This window comes from Solea senegalensis, linkage group LG15 (assembly GCF_019176455.1).
Source record: "Solea senegalensis isolate Sse05_10M linkage group LG15, IFAPA_SoseM_1, whole genome shotgun sequence".
In the NCBI taxonomy this organism is placed as follows: Eukaryota; Metazoa; Chordata; class Actinopteri; order Pleuronectiformes; family Soleidae; genus Solea; species Solea senegalensis.
In genome coordinates, this window is record NC_058035.1 from 13,350,324 (window position 1) to 13,369,649 (window position 19,326).

Genomic DNA, 19,326 nt, shown 5'->3' on the forward strand with positions numbered 1-19,326 from the left:
TGAATCTATACTGTGTCGTTTAGTGCTATATTTGATTGTAATTCCAGCAGTTTTTAAAATATTGTCAAAATATACAACCCAATAAAACCCTTTCTGACTTTCTTGTTTGTTTTCTGAGTTCATGCACGTCACATCCAAACATTGGCCCAATTATCCATTTTGGAGAAACGTCACTGAACAGTGGGAGTGCTCTCTGATGTCAGAGTTTAAACTTGAAGGTAAAGGACATTATCAGCCATATGTCAGCCAGCAAGTGGCGCTGATGCTCCACAACACTCCCGTAAAAAAAGTAGAGGTATTTGAAAGAGAATCACAAAATAATCGTTTCTGAGAGCAAATCAAAACCTATACAGTATAAATCAACTTATTCTTTCTAAAATTCCGCTGACCTGCTTTCTGAACCATTATAAACACAAATGTCCAGGAATAAACACTGCAGATGTGTATTTCACTTCATTTAACAGCACACACACACACACACACACACACACAAGTTAAACCCTCCAAGCTGACATATTATGCACAGTAAACACATTTATTGAGAAGAGAGGAGCAATAACAGGAGAATGCATTGGTGGCTGTGGCACTTCGGTCCTGGATCCTGAGGCTGGACCTTTTCACAAAACATAAGCAAGCAAAATAGTTTTAAGAGAGAAGGCTGTTCACCCTGCAATTCACTGCTCTGCTCAAAAAAGACTGGTATGCACTGCAGGCTGGGACAGAGAAGAAAAGGAGCACCGTTTACATTAAAGCTTTTTCAGTCATCAAGGTCTGATTTTAAACAGAAGAGTAACACGAAGCAAGAGTTGGCACCTTTAATCAACGTCACCTTTAAAAAATGCACAAAAACAAGAGGAGCAGATATATGTGTGTGGAATGAAAGAAAATGTTCCATCCTCAGCTCGAGTTATGTATGCCTGGAAACTTTGTTGCATTAAATTGTTGGAGGCTTCACTGATATCTTAGCATATTTCACATATCATCTCTATTTCTGTGACCTAACAACGCAAATATTGGCTGACCTGTGTGTTCAGTGCATGGGTGCAGGTCAAACTAATGTTATTTCCATAGACAAGTTACATAAATGCTATGTCTTTAGAACTTAAGTCATTGGCATTGTGATACTATTCTATGGTATTTCAATATCAAACTACAAGTGTCAGATCAAAATGAGCGTGAATATTTACTGAAAGCTATCGTTTATGTGTAAATGTCCACTAAAGACTGACAATATTACCACAGTAAATTTGTATCTACACACAGTGGGTGCAAGTGACAGAAAGCCCTCGCAATTTTTGACTTAAAAATCGGCGTATTTTCCTTTTTTTGTTGTTGAAAAGTTCACATTTGGCAGGTATAAGGAGGCGTTGTAACAGGATTGGGGAGATGAGATGATTAGAAAATGTGCTGTTACATAAACCAGTGTGCATATTCTGTGCTTCAATCAGTCCTTTTCAAAAGGAGACTGGGGCTGGTTTGTAAAAGAAAAGCAGAGGAACGTGCTTTGCTGTGTTTGGGAGATCGAGTGGTGTAACTGTGCTTCACGTTGTGCATGTTGTCTCGGGGTGACTTCAGCAAGCGTCTGATGAAAAACATTATGTGCATTTGATTCTTTGGATGTTGGATATGAATCCGTTTCACTTCTAAAAATGACATGTCTCTCTTCTTGGCGCTTTGGAAAAAACTTGAAACGTGATAAAAATGAGAACACATTCTTTCAAATCAAAAAGGTTAAAATAGGTGAGCTATTTGTAGACAAAATAAAATTTTGCACAGTCTGGATGACCTGTTTTAGAGATACAGAAGCATAAACTCTGGATAATATACATTGTAAAAATGGAGGCCCTCAACCCCAGACCTATTTTACAGTATGTTTTGGCATGCCACACTATAAAATCATGGGGTTTTGTTTTTTATCATAAGGCAAACAACACAAGACTTCCAAACTTTGAAAATAATACAGTTCTAGGTCCAAAATCTGAATTTCACTATCGATTTGTGTTACCACCTACATACACTATGCCAAGCATTGCATGTTTCATCTGCAGGTTCTCACAGTTGTAGACAGTCTTTGTGGGCCAACAAGGCTTCTGTAGCAAGATAGAAATCAAAGAGGATACTGGGCCTGTGTGTCCAGAGAAACAGTACGCCGTGGGCTCCGTCACAGTGTCACATTAAACTAGCAACTCCTTATTAATCAGCTGCTGTTTTGTTTTTTGTTTTCTTCTCCTTAATTTGGACACACATATCTCTATCTTTCAAAACCATAGAACTTATATGAACTCCATAAATGTAGCATTTCTATTAAAACTGAATAGCCATTGATATTTTTTTTTTTTGTATGACAGCATACAACAATTTTGTACAGGAAAAAAGATTAAAAATGGCTATAAAAGAAGGTACTCTTAGGCAAAAAGTCTTTACGAAGAAGAGAGTGACTTGGGTTTTGTGCTCCTTTGGTAGTAAACTGCATCCTCAACCCCAGTGATGGACAGCAGGAGAGAAACATATGGCCTTTCAAGAGCATTGCAGCTAAAAGTAGCTCTTGTTTGTTTTGTTTTTTTTGCCAATTTCAGTCACATTTTTTTGTCTCAAACTGCTGTCTGTGCATTTCACTTCTGTTTGTTCTGTTTGCCTTCAGTCTTGGTTTGGTTTATGGGTTGGCTGCTGACCGATCTCTGGATTTATGCATCACGTGATCAGACAGCAGTTAATGCAGCGAGGTCCCAGTCTTCTCTTCAGGGTTCCCTTCATTCTCTTGGGAGTCAAGATGGCAATGATAGCCTCATCAAACACCGTCTTCAGGCCCTTCTGGGTCAGTGCTGAACATTCAACGTAACAACATGCACCAATCTGACGACAAAACAAGGGACACAACATCAATGACGAATACAACAGATCTAAAATGTTAATGATTGGTCATCATTTCAATATGTGCCAATCTACAGCTCTCTAATGAACATCCTTGCAGTGAATTTGGCATTCTACTAAACTATTGTGCATAACATTTAAATACAAACACATGTCCATTGTCAAAGTAGTTCACACAATGCTGATCAAGCCTTTCAATAAGTCAAATTAAAGACTTTTTAAGACCATTGTGAATGCAATTCTATGTCCAGACCAGCCAAAAAAAAGTATGAAGCAGATAAAGGAAAATAAAATTAACATAGAATGAACATAACTACACAGAACTCTTAGAGTAACAAGTCACCTCAAAAAAAAACGTACAGCTAGTGCCTTCACTGTGCATGTGGTGTGTGTGGTTGTGTGTGTGCGCTGTTGTTGCTAACCGGAGGATTTACTTCTATGCTCCAGCTCCCAATGTGGAACAATAATGGCTGATGTTGAGCGTTTGCTGTTGGCTTTTTACAGCCGCTTTGTGTTCGACAGTGATGCTTTTATTCCCAACGTCCCATGCTGTAGCATCCTCTTACATTAGGTGCAGCGGGCCTGAAACTGGTTTTCAACTGGCTTGAAAACCATGGAAATGTCTAATCCAATACTCACGTTGCCAGACTGCTTGTGTTGGGTGTGCGCCGATACATATTAGTAGTTATTGGTTCCATGTTTGTTCCGTTGTTATGTTACAATAAGTGAAATAAGAGCAACCAAACTTTATAACTCAATAAAAGTTCGTTTTTAAAAGGCCTATAATTCAGATTATTATCATTTTAGACTTTTTAAGATCCTGCAGAAACCCTGTCTCTGTGTTTCTCAGTGTAGCCGTGCTTAGATCTCGTGTTGCCCAGCAACGTTCCTGCACTACACACAGGAAGTGATTGATTTTATGTCAAGACAGATGTGGTAACAGCAACATTGCGCTAGTAAAGCGAGACGACTGCACCAGGTTGGAGTATTACTCAAAGTACAAAGAAGCGTCCGCAAAAGGTTTCACAGATGTCCCGCTCAAAAGCAGTTTGAACAGATAAATGCTTCTAAACAGAGCTAGAATAATAACATAAAGACCAACCTGCCACAGGTAAACAAAATGACTTGTTTATAGTGGACTTTAAGAGCCTCATGATGTACCAAACGTGCTTCTCAGAGGCTAAGCAGTTGCACGGTCAGACAGTGAGTGTGTCTCTGGAACCTGCTGTGTTTGTATGTGGTTAGCAGTAGCCTATTTGCTTTGGCTGCGGTTGATATTATGAAGTAACTTTAGCTGCTGATGACGAGTGAGCAGAGCTAATATTGGAGTGTCATTGCTGCAACGTAGGAAGCCATTTGTTGCATGTTGTAATCGTACCTCGTGGAGTAAAATCAATGTAAGGAATTTATCGATTAGACCCTTGTAGCCTTAAACATCATGAAAAGCACTCAATTTAAAACCTATTCTTTGTTGTCAAAACAGCACGGATACACTGTTTCCAAATGAATTCAGACTGTACTGTAAGGCTTGACATATTCTTGGTTTCTGTCTGATAGGAATCATTAATCATAGGCCACATTTTGATGTTTGCAACGTCCCGTCCCGGCCTCTGCTGGACATCCATGCCGACCCAGAACATGTTTATTCCCGGCTTGATTTCCAGGCAAAGAATGTGCAGATGTCTGATTCGGAGAATTTCACTGTAGAAAGTCACATTCCTACAGAGACAACTCACAGGGAGCTAACTGGACGTGACACCTCGATGCTGCAGCAGAGGCTTCTCCTCTCTTTCACCATGACTTCACTGCTGCAGTCACACACACACACACACACACACACACACACACACACACACACACATACATACAAACCTCCTTTGCCAGTTTCTGTCCTTGCTCTGTAGCTATTGGCTTCTCTTTCATGTCATTCAGTTTGGCAATGGTCTTGGGGTCATCACGAAGGTCAATCTGAAAGACACACAAGATACTACTATTTTAATTCATGATTATTACAATCTGTACATTGATGCAACACACTGTACAATCAATTTGGAATTTTCAAATGTTTCGCTTTGTTCAGAAAACAGAAATATGCAGGATTCGTCAAGGTGGAACGAAACTAAGGCTGGACAATTATGTCCAAAAACTTCATAAAGGTCTTTCTCATCAGTCCATATTGATAATTGCCCCAATAAATGGCAGGAAATTAAAGATTGATTATTTTTTACTCCTGAGTAGCCTTTGAAAAAACAAGCGATTGGTCGATTTGAACCTTTTTATGACAGAAAATAGAATCAGAAGATTAGGAATAGTCTCAATATATGTTTGACCAATGCATGAACATTATATCGATCTTATATCGATCTCTCAGTTTAAGGGATTTCTTTGTTATACGGAGTCAAGAAACCAGAAAATATCAACTTTTAAGGAGCTAAAAACCAGAAAACTTGATTTAATTACTGAAAAAAACACTCAAACTGATTTGTTGACATAGAATCAGTAATTACAGCATTTCTCTGAGTTTATGATTATAAAAATAGTCCTCAAATAGTTGAGTCAAAGAACCGTGTAACTGACAGTGTTGTCTTTGAAACAAAGACACGTTGATCCACACTTCCTGTTCTTGTGCAAAACCATTTTACCACACACAAGGTTCCTTCACGGCACCAACACACAACATCACTGTTTCAGTAATAATGTGTGTGCACAGGGAGCAGTCTTAATTAACCCTTACCTTAACTGCTGTGATTTGTGTGTGTGTGTGCGTTAGTTATGACAGGAGCAAATAAAAGAGCAGCAAACATCAAGCTCATGCAAGATAAATCAGACACCCACTACATCCTCCTCAACACCACAGAGCCATGGCTGCGCAGGCTTTTGGTTTCCAGGGAACACAGACCACAAAGCTCTGATTTTTAAGAGGGAAAAGCAGCATTTGCTGCTGCTTTTAAGGCTCAAGAAAAGAAGATTAAAGTAATCTCTCATCAAACAAATTCAGTGATCTGTCCATTAAAGATGACAGGCATCTTTGCATAGGTTAAATAATGGTTTAATAACATTTAACTGAAATATATAATAGGTAACATTTATTATTGTTGTAATAATAATAATAATAATAATAATAATAACATATTATAAGTTAAAATACAAATGTTAAGTTGTGTACTTGAGTGTCAAGAAAGGCACCAACAAATGTATTATTATTATTGTTATTATTATTATTATTCCGATTCAATGTTGCTGACCGTTGCATTTAGGTCACCATTTAATGACATCACCCGCTTTACTCACACACATGCACAGAGAAACCAGATGAGAATTCCCATGATCCCACACTGCTGCTTTCTGACATCATCTCTTTTGTTATTGTGCATTTAAAGGCTAATGACGTTAAGTCTTTTTCAATAACATAATGATAAAATAACAATTTGTGTCGATACCCTTTTTGCACTTTGCTACAGCACGGCGAGGAGATATGACAGAAAAGTAAAGAAAAATAGGCAACTGTTAACTTACGCATAAAGCATTACAACTTGGTGAGGTGATCATGAGTCAGCTTTTATTATCAGCTTGTTCCACTGCCCCCAAAGAAGCCAAAAACACTAAAGCAAGATTAAATATCAGTTACCAGCTGCTGTTGCTACTAATACTGTACTTAAAACTGCCAATGTTTGTCCCTGCAGTAAATGGTAAAAAGATGCACTCCGAACCTTCCTTGAGAAATTGCAATTTAAAAAAAAAAATATATATATATATATATATACATATATATATATATAAATAACCACACCAAAAAAAACAGTTGTAAAAGGACAATTACTGTATCCTGTCCTAAAATTCTCAGGCTTTTTTCTTACCCTTAATGAACCACATACCCAAGTCAGATTCACTCTTCATTTCTCAAACTCTTCCAGCCTGAAGACCAACGGCTCATGAGGAGGCGGCGTGTAATTGAGGCACTTCAAATCAATCATATGAATCCCATCATATGTCTTATGTGTCAATACCCGTGACTTTTTCCATATATGTCTTCCCATTCCACATTGTTTGTGGTCATGTCATACAAGAGCAAACATTGAAGTCAAGCTTCAAGTCCAGTTAGTCTGTTGGTGTTGGTGTCACATGATTACTTTGTCCATTGAAGTAAAAGAACACTAATAAAATAGTAATAAAGTAACAGAAGATAAACATGGCTAGATTCTACTTTCTTTTCAGCGTTGGTTTCGCTGGCTGTATCAACAGGGTTCCCACACCTTGGTGGACATCAAATTCAAGGACGTTTCAAGGACTTTTTTGGGACCAATTTGCACAAATTCAAGGACCATCCTTAAGATGGGAGGGCAACTTTTGTAAGAGCTGCTTCGTCCATGGTGTCCACTTTTACTGATGTGCATCTGGCCAAGTGATTGTCCTTGGGATCTTTGGGGCAAGCTGGAATTTTCTGAGATCTTGGAATTTGCCAGGCATCACGTCATTTGCCCTCTCATTGTGCTGCAGGGAATCAGAGAGACAGTGCATAGGGTCCACCACTCCACTAGTAATTCCAACTCTACGAGAAAACATTTTTCAATTCACAAACTTTCAAGGATTTCAAGGACCCATGGGAACCCTGCATCAATCACGATGAGCCAACTGAGAGTTTATGGACAAGAGAGCAAGATTTTACTGAAAATTGACATTTTATGTCTTTTGTTTATTTTAATGCTAATGCCCCTCAGGGTTTAATTGGATTCTTCTTCTTGGATTTAACGAATTTCATTGCATTTGTGTTAGAATTTAACAAACTGATCTATTATGATATTATAATTTTACAAAATTCTGTGGCATTAACAGTGTTTCAGGGACTAACCTGGGTGCCAATGAGCAGGTACGGAACACTGGGTGCATATTCCTGCAACTCAGGCACCCATTCCTCTCGCACATTCTGGAAACTGGCAGGATTGACCACAGAGAAGCAAATGAGGAAGACATCGGTCATTGGGTAGGACAGCGGCCTCAGGCGGTCGTAGTCCTCCTGCAAGAGAATGGGACACCAATGGTTAACCGTGGGTTCATGAGAAGATGTGAGGTCAGTATAGAGAGGGACAGTGCAGGGACTTAACTCATTTCCTTTATCTAACGTATGAGAAATTATTATTCATGAATTATTAAAGCTTATTAAAGAAAATGAGTTCCAAATGCAGACAGACTTGAACTGTCTGCGCGGCTACGCTGCGCTCACAGTAGATCGCACCTCTGCTGTTTCATTCAAACGATGCGGACCATTGTATGACAATATGGTTATTGTTTAGTAAACACATCGAACTGAAGAGTGTAACATTTAAATATAAACTAATGTCTGTTTCATTCAAATCGTTGTCAAATGAGTTCACAGTGTAGCAGTGTTTTGTTCTCGTATCGCCCGTGCCACACAGGAAGTGATGTTGTATGTCAAGAGAGACAGACATAGGTCTGGGCGAGATGGACAAAATAAACATTTCTTTGTATATTTTTACTGAAAATATCCAATCCATATCTTGGACAACCTGGTGACTCTGTATGTGTGTGTGTGTGTGTGTGTTTGCACGAGAGAAGAAGAGCGGGAGAAAAAAAGAGTCGGGAGAGGTGTGAATCCATTAATTCCACTAATCACTAATGTTAATATTGTTGTGGTGGTGGCGACAAATAAAGATTGGGTGCTGCTGGAGTGAAAACACAAAGAGGTTTCCACAAAAAAGTTTCAGAAGTGAATTCATCTGCTCATTCAGCATCGCACAAACGCTCCTTCAGAGGAATCTGATAGTATTGCTTGGTTTCTGTTCCCTTATGGTGCTTTTAATCTATACAGTTGTAGCGTGGCGGGACTCGGCTCGGCACAGCTCTACTCTACACGGTTTGGATACCAGGTACCTCCTCAACGAGGGTGGAGTCATCATAGCAAGGCTGCATGAAACTGCCGTGACTTTGTTTTATATGTGACACACACAAACTAGTGACTTGTAAAGCAGTTATTTTTCAGTGTACTGAATTAGAATCAGTTCATTAAGAAGTTTAGTGAGCGCAGACTGTCAGTGACTGAATTAAAATACAGCAGTTAAATATTGAGATTTTTGACATTTCCTTGCTAAATGTTGGAGATTAACGCATGTTTTCAGGACTTTTCATTCTTTTTAAAAACCAATCAGTGACCAGCAGTCTGTCAACGTCACAATTTAGCATCGGCTCAGCTCATTTGGAACCTCGCCACAGCAGATAATAAAAGCACCAGGTACCAGAGTAGAGCCGAGTCGTGCTAGAACTATACAGTGGAAAAGCGCCGTAAGACCAAACAGAGGCCCAATAATGACATCAACAATAACAGAAGTCATCTCAAGTTACGCACCGCAGCTTTAACATCTGCAGTCCTTTAAGGCAAGCTAAGCACAAGGCATCACCACAAGTCTCTAAGAAAAAAAAAAAGAAAAACTGACACAGTGCCATCTCTGATATTTGTGTGGCGTAAATGGATAATTCACAAACCAAGGCTGCCCTTTGTGCACCCGATCAAATGCCGCCTTGTCCCCCACCAAAGATAAACCCCTTTGAAAGAGTCTCGGACTTGCACGCATATAAATATTCATCACTTCTTCTTCACATGACACATGGCTTTCTTGCGGGCGAGCTTGAAGACACAGCAAATCTATTAATCTCAATCTCCAGCGATTAGACATGACTCAGACTCGGGAGTGATTCAGTCTCTCTCTCGTGTCGTGAAACAAATGATTGTGCACTTTGCTGAAATCAAAGCAAATTAGACACAACATCCCACTGTGCCAGAGGACAAGATTGCAAGAGGACAGAGAGTCTTTCACTGCCAAACACACACACACAGCTCAGTACCGACCCTAGAGACTTGGCCTCCTCACACAAATGGATTAAACTGAAATGATTATGAAAGATTCTCCAAACAACAGCGAGTCGAGTGTGTCACCTTTTGTTGCCTGTGAAATTAATTGAAGGCGTAGCGACTTTGTATGAGATTCAAGTAGATTAACACTCTGCACCCCAGGGTCGTCTATTGCAGACTTCATCTGGGTCAAGTGGATATAGTTTAAAAATGTATGAGTTGCTCGTACTCTTACTTCCAAATGAGTACGTGATTTTACAACTACACTGGTGGTGGTGATTCTTCAAGGCTTTTTTCTTTTTTTCTTTTACTCCCTTGTGCTGCCAGAGCGTTGTGGTTTGTCACATGATGGGATGTCAACTGACAGCTTACCTGACACTATCGGATCTTTCTGATGTGATAAACCTCTGATGACAACAAACCGCCTGCTGCTTCATGCAAGCTGAGACAAATGATTTGCATAAACCACATTTCACACGTGTGGGTTTTTAGTTGTACAGTGAGCTGATGCACCGCCACAGAGTTAGAGACCAAACGTGAGAAATGTAGGATCCATTGTTTTGTAGTGTCTCACTCAGACACGTCAAAGTACCTCAGCCTCTACGCCACTGGATTTGACCATTTGAAAACCGTTGTCTCTTGTGACAACTTGTGTCTCTGCAACTAACGATTATTTGCATGATCGATTAATCTATCAATTATTCTCTCATAAAATGTAGAAAAATGTTGATCAGTGTTTGTCAAACCTGGCAATTATGAAGTTCTCAAATGTCTTGTTTTTGTCCACAAACCAAAATCCATCACTTTGAATGATTTCTTTGTTACGTGGAGCAAATAAACCAGAAAATACTCACATTTAGAGATGAAACGATGAATCGATTATTAATCGATTACTAAATTACTCAACGACTATTTTGATAGTTGATTAATTGGTTTGAAGATTTCTTATTGTTTAAGCTTCTTAAATATGTATATTTTCTTCATTTCTTTGCTCTGGATAACAAATAAATCATTAAAAGACAATCATTTTGGTTCGTGGACAAACCATTAATCGATTAATCGAGAAAAATAATCGACAGATTAATCGATTATGAAAATAATAGTTAGTTGCAGCTCTACTCACATTTAAGAAGTTGGAAAATCACACAAACGTTGTTCAATTATGAAAAAATTATCAAAATAGTTGATAACCCAAAATAGTTTCAGCTCTACTTACAGAAATGACACAATATTAAGTTGCATTTACGATTGCTGATCGAGGGAGTGAACCGAAAAGACTTTAAAAGGGACGTCCTCATTGACAACAACTAATCAGTGCATTGATGTGACAATTATCATCAGTTTTTTAACCATTTCCCAATAAATGTGGTCATCACTGCCAATAGGTGAGTGGGACTGATTCATAAGTGCTGGAATTTGATGATGTGCTATGATGCGCAGCGTTTGAGACTGTAGCCGTCTCATCTGCGATTATGTCAGAAAATGATATTCATACGAAACACATCATTAGGTTAATGCCGCCTTAGTGAGGATGTAGCACATGTCCGTGCTACATCACAGAGCACAGAGGCTGCAGATTCTCATCTCGTGGTAACTACATTAGTGGCAAGATAAGACGCGTCGAGGTCCGTTTGATTCCGCTCAGCGGGGGTGATCGATCACACTGCTTCACAGAAATGAATCAGGGGCAGGGTTGGGAAACACTGAAAATGTTCTGGGATTATATTTTATCGCAGTATATCTCATACATTAGAATATGAGTGTTTAAATGTATAAAAAACATGTCTCTTTGGAAATTGAAATCACAATGATGTAGCAATATTAAAAGCGGTGCAGTTGTTTCACTATAGCATTACATGGTGACTTGCCCTGTCAGATACAATTGTACCTGTTACACAACTCATTTACAGTCACATGGGATCCAGTCCACTCTATATTTATGACTTCTGCTTGCACTGGTGAATCCTCAAGCTCCCCAATGAACCACAAGACATAAAAGAACTTCGTGTAAACCACTCAGCAGTTTACAGTAAACAGGCGTGGAGCTCCTGAGACCCACCTCGGCCTCTCGCACAGTTCTCCTCAGTACACTCCTGACACTTTGCCCTACAGCCATTCAGTGTGTGGATGCACTGAGGCGCAGGCTGACTGTATTCTCCTATATGGCTTCACTGCTCAGTCATACGTTTGAAATGTTAACACGCGTGCTGCCATTTCAGGGATTTGGGGGATGAAGTTTCCAGCAGGAGCAACTTTAAAAAGGTTTTTGTGTACATCACTGACACATTGCATAACAGTGTCTCCAAGGCACTGAGGACTGCAGAGTAAATATTATGATCCTCGAAGAAAGGAATGACAGAGACAAGGTGGCTCAGTGTGTATGTGATGAAATCCTAACACTAAACTCTGTCCATACATTTCCATCAGGAAATGACTTCACTTGGTCGCCGTCCTCAAGCTTCTTTGTGTCTCTGTTGACTCCATGACATACGAGTGCTACGGTATCAGTGAGTCATTCTCTTCTCCATCGCCCCCTCCTTCTACCGCTCTCTCCATCTCTCCTCTATCTCCTCCTCGGGGCTCCATAAACTGTCTAAGTCAACACAGTCAGAGACGGCGGATCTAACATGGCTGCTGGATGGGAAAGCAGGACCCAGAAATAGACTCTTCTATTTGCAAAGTTTTGTCTGAATCTTAGGCTAAATTTGTCTCTTTTTTTTTCAAAACTGGGTGAGAAGAGAAGAAAAAAATCTATTTTACTCGCCCTTTAATGATGACTAATGACCATTAATGTGTCATTAAGGTGATTAATGACCATTAATCATACCTTAAACACAAAAACACTCTATTAATGTGTATTGACTGACTTTGCCAAGCTCACAACCATCTCCGAGGCTGTCAATCAAAACATTTGCAGGCTCATCTAATACAATCCACACTCTTATACTTGTAAACTGTTCACTATCTCAAACCAAAGATTTCCTAGAGAAAATCAGCGTTTTTAATGAACTGCTAGTCTGCTGCCGTACGGTCAGTTTGTGTCACAAATCTCGAGCTGAAACAATTACTCGATTATTAATCAATTGCTAAATTAATCGTCAACTAATTTGATAATCGCTTAATCAGTTTGAAGCTTTTTTCATGATGTAAACAATATTTTTTCTAAAATGTGAATTTTCTCTGGTTTCTTTGCTCCAGATAATATAGAAATCATTATTTTGGTTTGTGGACAAAATAAGACATTCGAGAACATCATCATTTCCAGGTTTGATAAACACGGATCAACGTGTTTTTAAACATTTTCTGGCATTTTATGGACCAATCGATTATTAGTGAAAATAAACTATTAATCGATTATGAAAATAATCGTTATAGTTGCCACTCTAGCTCAAACAATTCCCCCAAAAATGTTGGTGTTGTCAAAAAGCAAAATAATTTTTCCTGTTGTAAAAGACTTTCCTAAAGCAGATGGCAAAGATATTATAGACTTTAGCAAAAATAGATTTCATTAGGCGAGCCTGTTTGTGTGTCTTCAGTGAGACCAGTTCCATGCGCCATATTATCGGCAGATATTGGCTTTAAAATGATTTATCGGCAAACACACCAGGATCCGCCGATATGACTAATGATTACAACAGTAGGCTAAATAAGCCGCTACCTCCTTGACTTCTATGCTGCCGGCCTCTACAACTATCATTTGTTTTCCATTTATTTATTTTGCTCAATGAATCATCTGCTGCGACATGAGTATGCAAAATATTATGTTAATTTCACTACAGAAGAGACAACATGACCTCTGCTGTTGGGCACAGGGAAAAAAACTACATATATATAAATTTTTTTATATATAATCTAATATTGTGCATCCCTATTAAAAGCAGTGTCGATTTTTGAACATCCTCTAAACATTGCAACATTAAAATGGAGAAGGAGAAGTGTCAAATCTGGAGCTGTAAGTGTGAGCTGAGGCACATTAAAAGTTCTGAGCACCTGAGTAACGACACAATTCCTGCTCGACCCTAAACCCACCTGTCACCCTCTCATCCCCACTGCACTGTCGATGGTTCACACTGGGTTGCTGAGTCACAGAAAGACTCATCAGACTGTACCAAGAGTGAGGGGGTAATGGGTGAGTGGTGAAGTGGTGAAGTGGTAAAGGTGATTACAGGGTTGTGTAGTTGAGTGTGAGAGCATTTTAAGGCCAGAGCCGATGAGGGCCGGTCCAACAAAACAAAGTGGACAGGACTGCGGGTCACGGATCCCACAACTCCAGAGTTCCCCTACCTAAATTGTTACCATGGTACCACAGCACTTAGCATCCACTTCCAGTTTCCTCCTCAGGCAGCAATGTGAGATTTTCTTGAGAGCAGCATGAGCAGGAGAATGAATAAGTAAAGACATTTCCCTCTGCTCCCTTATTACATTCGGCAAAACAGACTTTGCAGACATTCCATATGGAATAATCCAATATACTGTACAGTGCCTGGCGGAGCGACGTGGCAGCGCGCAGACAAAGCAAAGAGGCACTCAGCTAAACGCTGCATCCTGATTCTGTGGCCTGACATGTAACACCATTGTGACAGCGCGGAGTCGCGTCCGACAAGGGCAGGGCGGCAGCATGTATCTGTAATGCTGCTGATATGCTTATGGAGCGGCAAAGCATTGTGGGAGCTCCAGCCATGCAAGGAATATAAATGTTACAGGGAGCGTGAAGCTAAATTGAACATGTGAAGGACGGGCCAGACGCGAGGATGACGCAGGGAGGTGCGTGATAAGGTGAGAGAGAGAGAGAGAGAGAGAGAAAAAGAAAGTAAAACTAAAGAAAGACTGAGTTAATGGCATTTCTGAGCAGTCCTAACCCCTTCCTCCTTCCATAACCTCCCCCATCTTTCTCTCTTCCTCTTTCTGTCTTCCTCCCTCCCTCTCTCTCTCTCTCCCCCCATCTCTCATTGGGGCGCCAGGTCTTTGATCAGATGCTGAAGCTATAAACATAACCAGCTGGCCTTGTGCTCCACATAAGAGGTCAAGCGAGTTGGGGGGGGGGCGAAGGGTGGGGGCATTTTTCAAGAGCAGTAACTCTACCCTCGGCGGCCAGCAGCAGCCACGGCAGACATCTGGGAGAACTTCTCCATTTCAGAGACACTCTGAATCAGCTAAAAACAAACCGTCCTCCGACAAACATAAACCCCATCAAACACACCAGAGTAGACAATAAGGTCGTGTTCCTCTTTTTACAACCGAGTGGCAACACTTCAACCGCCTGCATTCTAGAGGGTAGCCACAGGTAGCTGTTTAATGTGCAGGTGACCTTTCAGCAGCTTGCATTCCAGATTGTGACTCATTCTGACATCACACGGTTAAATGTGGTCCAAGGGAAAGTGTTAACTATTCAACAGAGTCGGAAAAACAAAGGGTTAAGGAGCCGAGAATAGGTGCACCACGCTGATATGCTGTGTCCTTGTAGGTAAAAATTGTGTTGAATCCATTTCCTTCTTCATGAAACATTTGTAAGAAAGGAAAAAAACTATCTTTGCAATCAGAGTTGTGCAATGTTTACATCCAGCTCTCTGGTCGCTTGAAGACAAAAGAGTCTTCATTGAAAGCGCTTTTGTTTGTGTCTTGGTCATGTATTTACTGCTGTGTAAATGTCAACCAGATAAACAGAATCAAATGTGATTCACTAAGGATGTAACGGTTACCGGTGTCACGGTGAACCGCGGTAAAATTCCAGACGGGGAAGGTTTTTATTTATGTTGATAACAGCCGTTGATAACCACGGTGTGGAAAACCTGCGAGATAAGCGTTGCACCCTGCGCCTGCAGTATCGCGCTGTTTGTTTGTCATGAAGTTAAGACATGGTGGAGTGAGGGTGTGAGAGCAGCTGTCCTCGGGCATTTTTCCCCCTTCTAAGAGGACAAGATCTGATAAAATCCGTAACTGAGGGTAAATTAACCTAAAGCTTCAGTTCATGACGTATGTCAAGTTTTCTCTGTCCAACTTACTTTTATTATCTAACCTATTTAAGGTTTTATAAGTGCGATTATAAACATTACACAGTTTTGATGTCTTTTAAAACTGTATTTAATGTTCATTTTGCCCAGTTTTATCCATATTTTTCACTAACTGTAACGTCTGCAGTGTTTTGATAAAGTTTTGGATTATGATTCATTTTAATATATAATAAACCTATTTAAATATAAATGTCAGTGAAAACATTTCACTTTATTAGTAGATCAGTGTTTTTTCATATACGGATAAGCTTTCTTACAAAGTTAATCCTAGTTTTAGGGCCAGGTCATATTTATGTATCACACAGCCCTAGCACATCCGTGGAGAGTGACTTCACATTTCCGCATGTGCGTACGAGATGCCCGCAGTTCCCTTCAGACTTGACTAGAGCTGAAACAACTGATCAATGAATTGATTATTAATCAATTACTAAATTAATCGACAACTATTTTGATAATCTATTAATCGCTTCAAAGCTTTTTTCATGATTAAAGCAAAAGATTTCCGATTGTTTAAGCTTCTTAAATGTGAGTATTTTCGTCATTTCTTTGCTCTGGATAACAAAGAAATCATTAAAAGTTAATCAGTTTGGTTTGTGGACAAAAAAAGACATTTGAGAACATCATCATTTCCAGGTTTGATGAACACTGATCAACATTTAAGGTTTTCTGACATTTTAAGGACCGAACGATTAATCAAGAAAAGAATCGATAGATTAATCGATTATGAAAATAATCGTTAGTTGCAGCTCTATACTTGACCCTTATACTTGAGGGTCTGCATTATTGTAGCATTCCATGCATACATCCACTCCATTCCATTCCAATTGTGGCAATTTCTCTCAATTGAGCTCACCCTCGATTGTATTTCCTTGTAGTCGTTGAGACCTGCGCTGTACAAGTGTGGATACAGGTAGACTTCTTTATATAACCTCAAGCAACGTTCCATTGTTACCACCTTGTTTGACAGACACGACTGGGTCAAATTCCTGTCCTGAGACTGAAAGAACTACTGTATGTTACTGAGCAAGCACTCTAGATCTCAAACTTTGGGTTGCAGCCATTACTGGGGGTCACCAGCCAGCAAGTTCAAGACCAACCAGAAACAGAGCAGCTGGGAATCAAAATGCAGGGACAGAGTTACAAGCCTAAGCCTGATTGGTTTGGTGGGTTACAAGGGTTGAGAAGCACTGCTTCAGATCAGGGTTAGCTATTATACGAACACTGTTTAACAGATATTTTAGGAAAAATGTTTCACGGACAGGCTTCGTTACACATCGCTTGAAAAACACTGTATTTCATTGTCGAGTTTCATCTGCGGGGTCATAAAATACTCAGAATTTGGAATGGCTGCTCTCCATCCTCAGATGAGTACAAACAGACACACTTGTTTTATGCGACAGATGACCACAGGCTCACCCCCACTCTGAAACTCTCCGACATGTGTTTTATCACATTTCTTGTCCAGGAGTCATAACGCATTTTGTTTTCCACAAGTCGACAAGAGGTTTTGTTCCAGAGGAATGGATTTTTTAAAAAGATGTTATACTTCTGTTCCAGCCCAGTTTGAAAAGTAACGGTCCTCACGGGAAAGCAGCACCATAGCTTTGGTAACACTAAGGGGAAGGTGAAGCTCAGAGACGGCTTCGTAATCTGCTAATTACGTATTTAATAACTTTATCCGAAAACACAAAAGACGGAAGGAAAACCCAACATTGTTGTTTGCTTAATTAACACATTCTTAATTAAATCTGTACTGGCGCTGAGCAGTTAATCATTACCATAGCAATCAGTAAAATTAGACTGTATCTTTAAGTGTAACACTGTGTGAGTGTGTGTGTGCAGTTTTAACTATTGCCCACTGAATGGCACATTGTAAAGAGAAAGCCCAGGCATTAGGCAGCCCTATTAACAAACCTGTGACATCACGACTGAACATAGGAGCCCTGTTCTCCACATAATACATCTATTGAAACCCCTTCACTGCCATAACTGTCCATGGCACACCAGACTCTGGCAATAAACCCACGAGCAAAAAAACCATCACCTGTTGCAGCTTAGTGTCTGGCGTTAATGTGAAGCCTGTGGGCGTGAAAGGAGGCAATGTCGGGTAGTTACTGGTCCCAGGAGTGCGTTGTGAGACGGAGACAGAGATAGAACGGGGGGACAGGAGGTGTGAGACGGTATGTATGTGCGTGTATGTGTCTGTCCTTGACATGCTTGGCACCTGGCCAGAGTGAAAAAAAAAACCAAAACACACTGTACCTGACCAGCTGTGTCGTATAGTCCCAACAGGTACTGCTTTCCACCGACGTTGACACTCACTGCAAGAAAATGACAAATGAGCAGTTGAGAGGAGGAAGGACAGAGAATGAGGGTGGGGTGGAGGCAAGAAGAGGGAGGGTGGACCAGGGTCCCCCAGTCTCTCTCTCTCTCTCTGCTATGAAGCAGGCAAACAAGTGGTTTTGATTATAGCAACAGATGCAAGCCAATGCAGTTGGAGGAAGAAGAAGCAGAGGAAATGGGGGGAATTCACTCAAGCATTTTCTCTTTGTGTCGTTTATTCCGAGAAATCATTGCAGAACACAAGAGTAGTAACAGTTTCAACACTTCACGGTTTTTTATTTGACACTCTCAAAATAAAGGAAAGAGGAAGTGCAAGCATACCTGCATAATGATCAAAGACTGTGGGCACATACTCCTCGGGGAAGGCGTCGTTGGCATAGCTCATTAAAAGACACGTTTTGCCCACTGCACCGTCTCCGACCACGACGCATTTTAACATTATGGTACCGGTTCCGTTAGCCATGATCCCGACCTGACCGTCCTCATCATCCCTACCAGTCCCCTTCGCCTTGTGGTCCTGACCCCCTCCTGCTGTTGCTGCTGCTGCTGCTGGGCGGTGATCCCTGTGCGGCGGGCATCAGCAGCGTCGGAGGCGGACTGCGCGGCGCTCGGAGACGAGCTGGAACTGCATCCTTTTCCCCCTCCTCTTCCACACCACCAGCGGCTACGTTACTCCCAAATTTGGCCCTGAAGGAGTTCCCGTTTCACAGCTGATAAAACTAAGAGGAACCTTCAGTCATATGATGACGGTCTTCACGCGCTTTCCCCAGGACCTAGAAACGGCCGGGAAGTTCCGCCGTGGCGTTACCGGTCTCTGGTGCCCGCTCCCCGGCGGTGTGTCTCCACGCCTGTGCTCCTCCGACTGCCCGGTGTACAGCGCTGCTGCTACCGCTACTGCTGTGTGCTGCTGCTGCTGCTGGTGAACAAGGTGGGTGCACTGGGAGAGGGCGGAGTTTGGGTTTGAAACTAAGGGACTCTGTATAAAGTACACTCCGCCTGGTGGAAGAGAGGAAGATATTTGAGAACAGGAATTATCCACCTCTATCCAACTCCATGGGACAACTTGTTAATATAAAGACCAATAGAACTTTTGCCCACGAGTGTGTTTGTATAAATGTACAACCGTTTAAAAAAATTAATCTTGTTTGGTTTTTAACCTTAGATTGAGCCTTGTATGTGTACATTATGCAAGGGCCTCGCTTTAAGGAGTCCGTCATCTTGAATTTTATTGTATCG

At 40.7% G+C, this 19,326-nt stretch overlaps 1 protein-coding gene across 1 annotated transcript; it reads right to left on the minus strand.

Annotated features, from left to right (window-relative positions):
* Nucleotides 1-514: 514 nt before the first annotated feature.
* LOC122781914 (rho-related GTP-binding protein RhoQ) lies at nt 515-19,020 on the minus strand. Its single transcript, XM_044046015.1, has 5 exons — nt 18,412-19,020; nt 18,010-18,068; nt 7,721-7,885; nt 4,744-4,839; nt 515-2,853 (listed from the first exon to the last, which is right to left on the minus strand). The coding sequence occupies exons 1-5, from the start codon at nt 18,551-18,553 to the stop codon at nt 2,692-2,694; spliced, it is 624 nt and encodes a 207-aa protein (XP_043901950.1). The 5' UTR covers nt 18,554-19,020; the 3' UTR covers nt 515-2,691.
* Nucleotides 19,021-19,326: the final 306 nt, after the last annotated feature.

Excerpts from the sequence above, each read along its gene's own strand:
- LOC122781914 (XM_044046015.1), bottom strand. The coding sequence starts at position 18,553 with ATGGCTAACGGAACCGGTACCATAATGTTAAAATGCGTCGTGGTCGGA. Across the intron at positions 4,840-7,720 it reads ACCTGCTCATTGGCACCCAG|ATTGACCTTCGTGATGACCC; the intron begins GTTAGTCCCTGA and ends TGTGTCTTTCAG. Across the intron at positions 2,854-4,743 it reads GACAGAAACTGGCAAAGGAG|ATTGGTGCATGTTGTTACGT; the intron begins GTTTGTATGTAT and ends TTTTGTCGTCAG.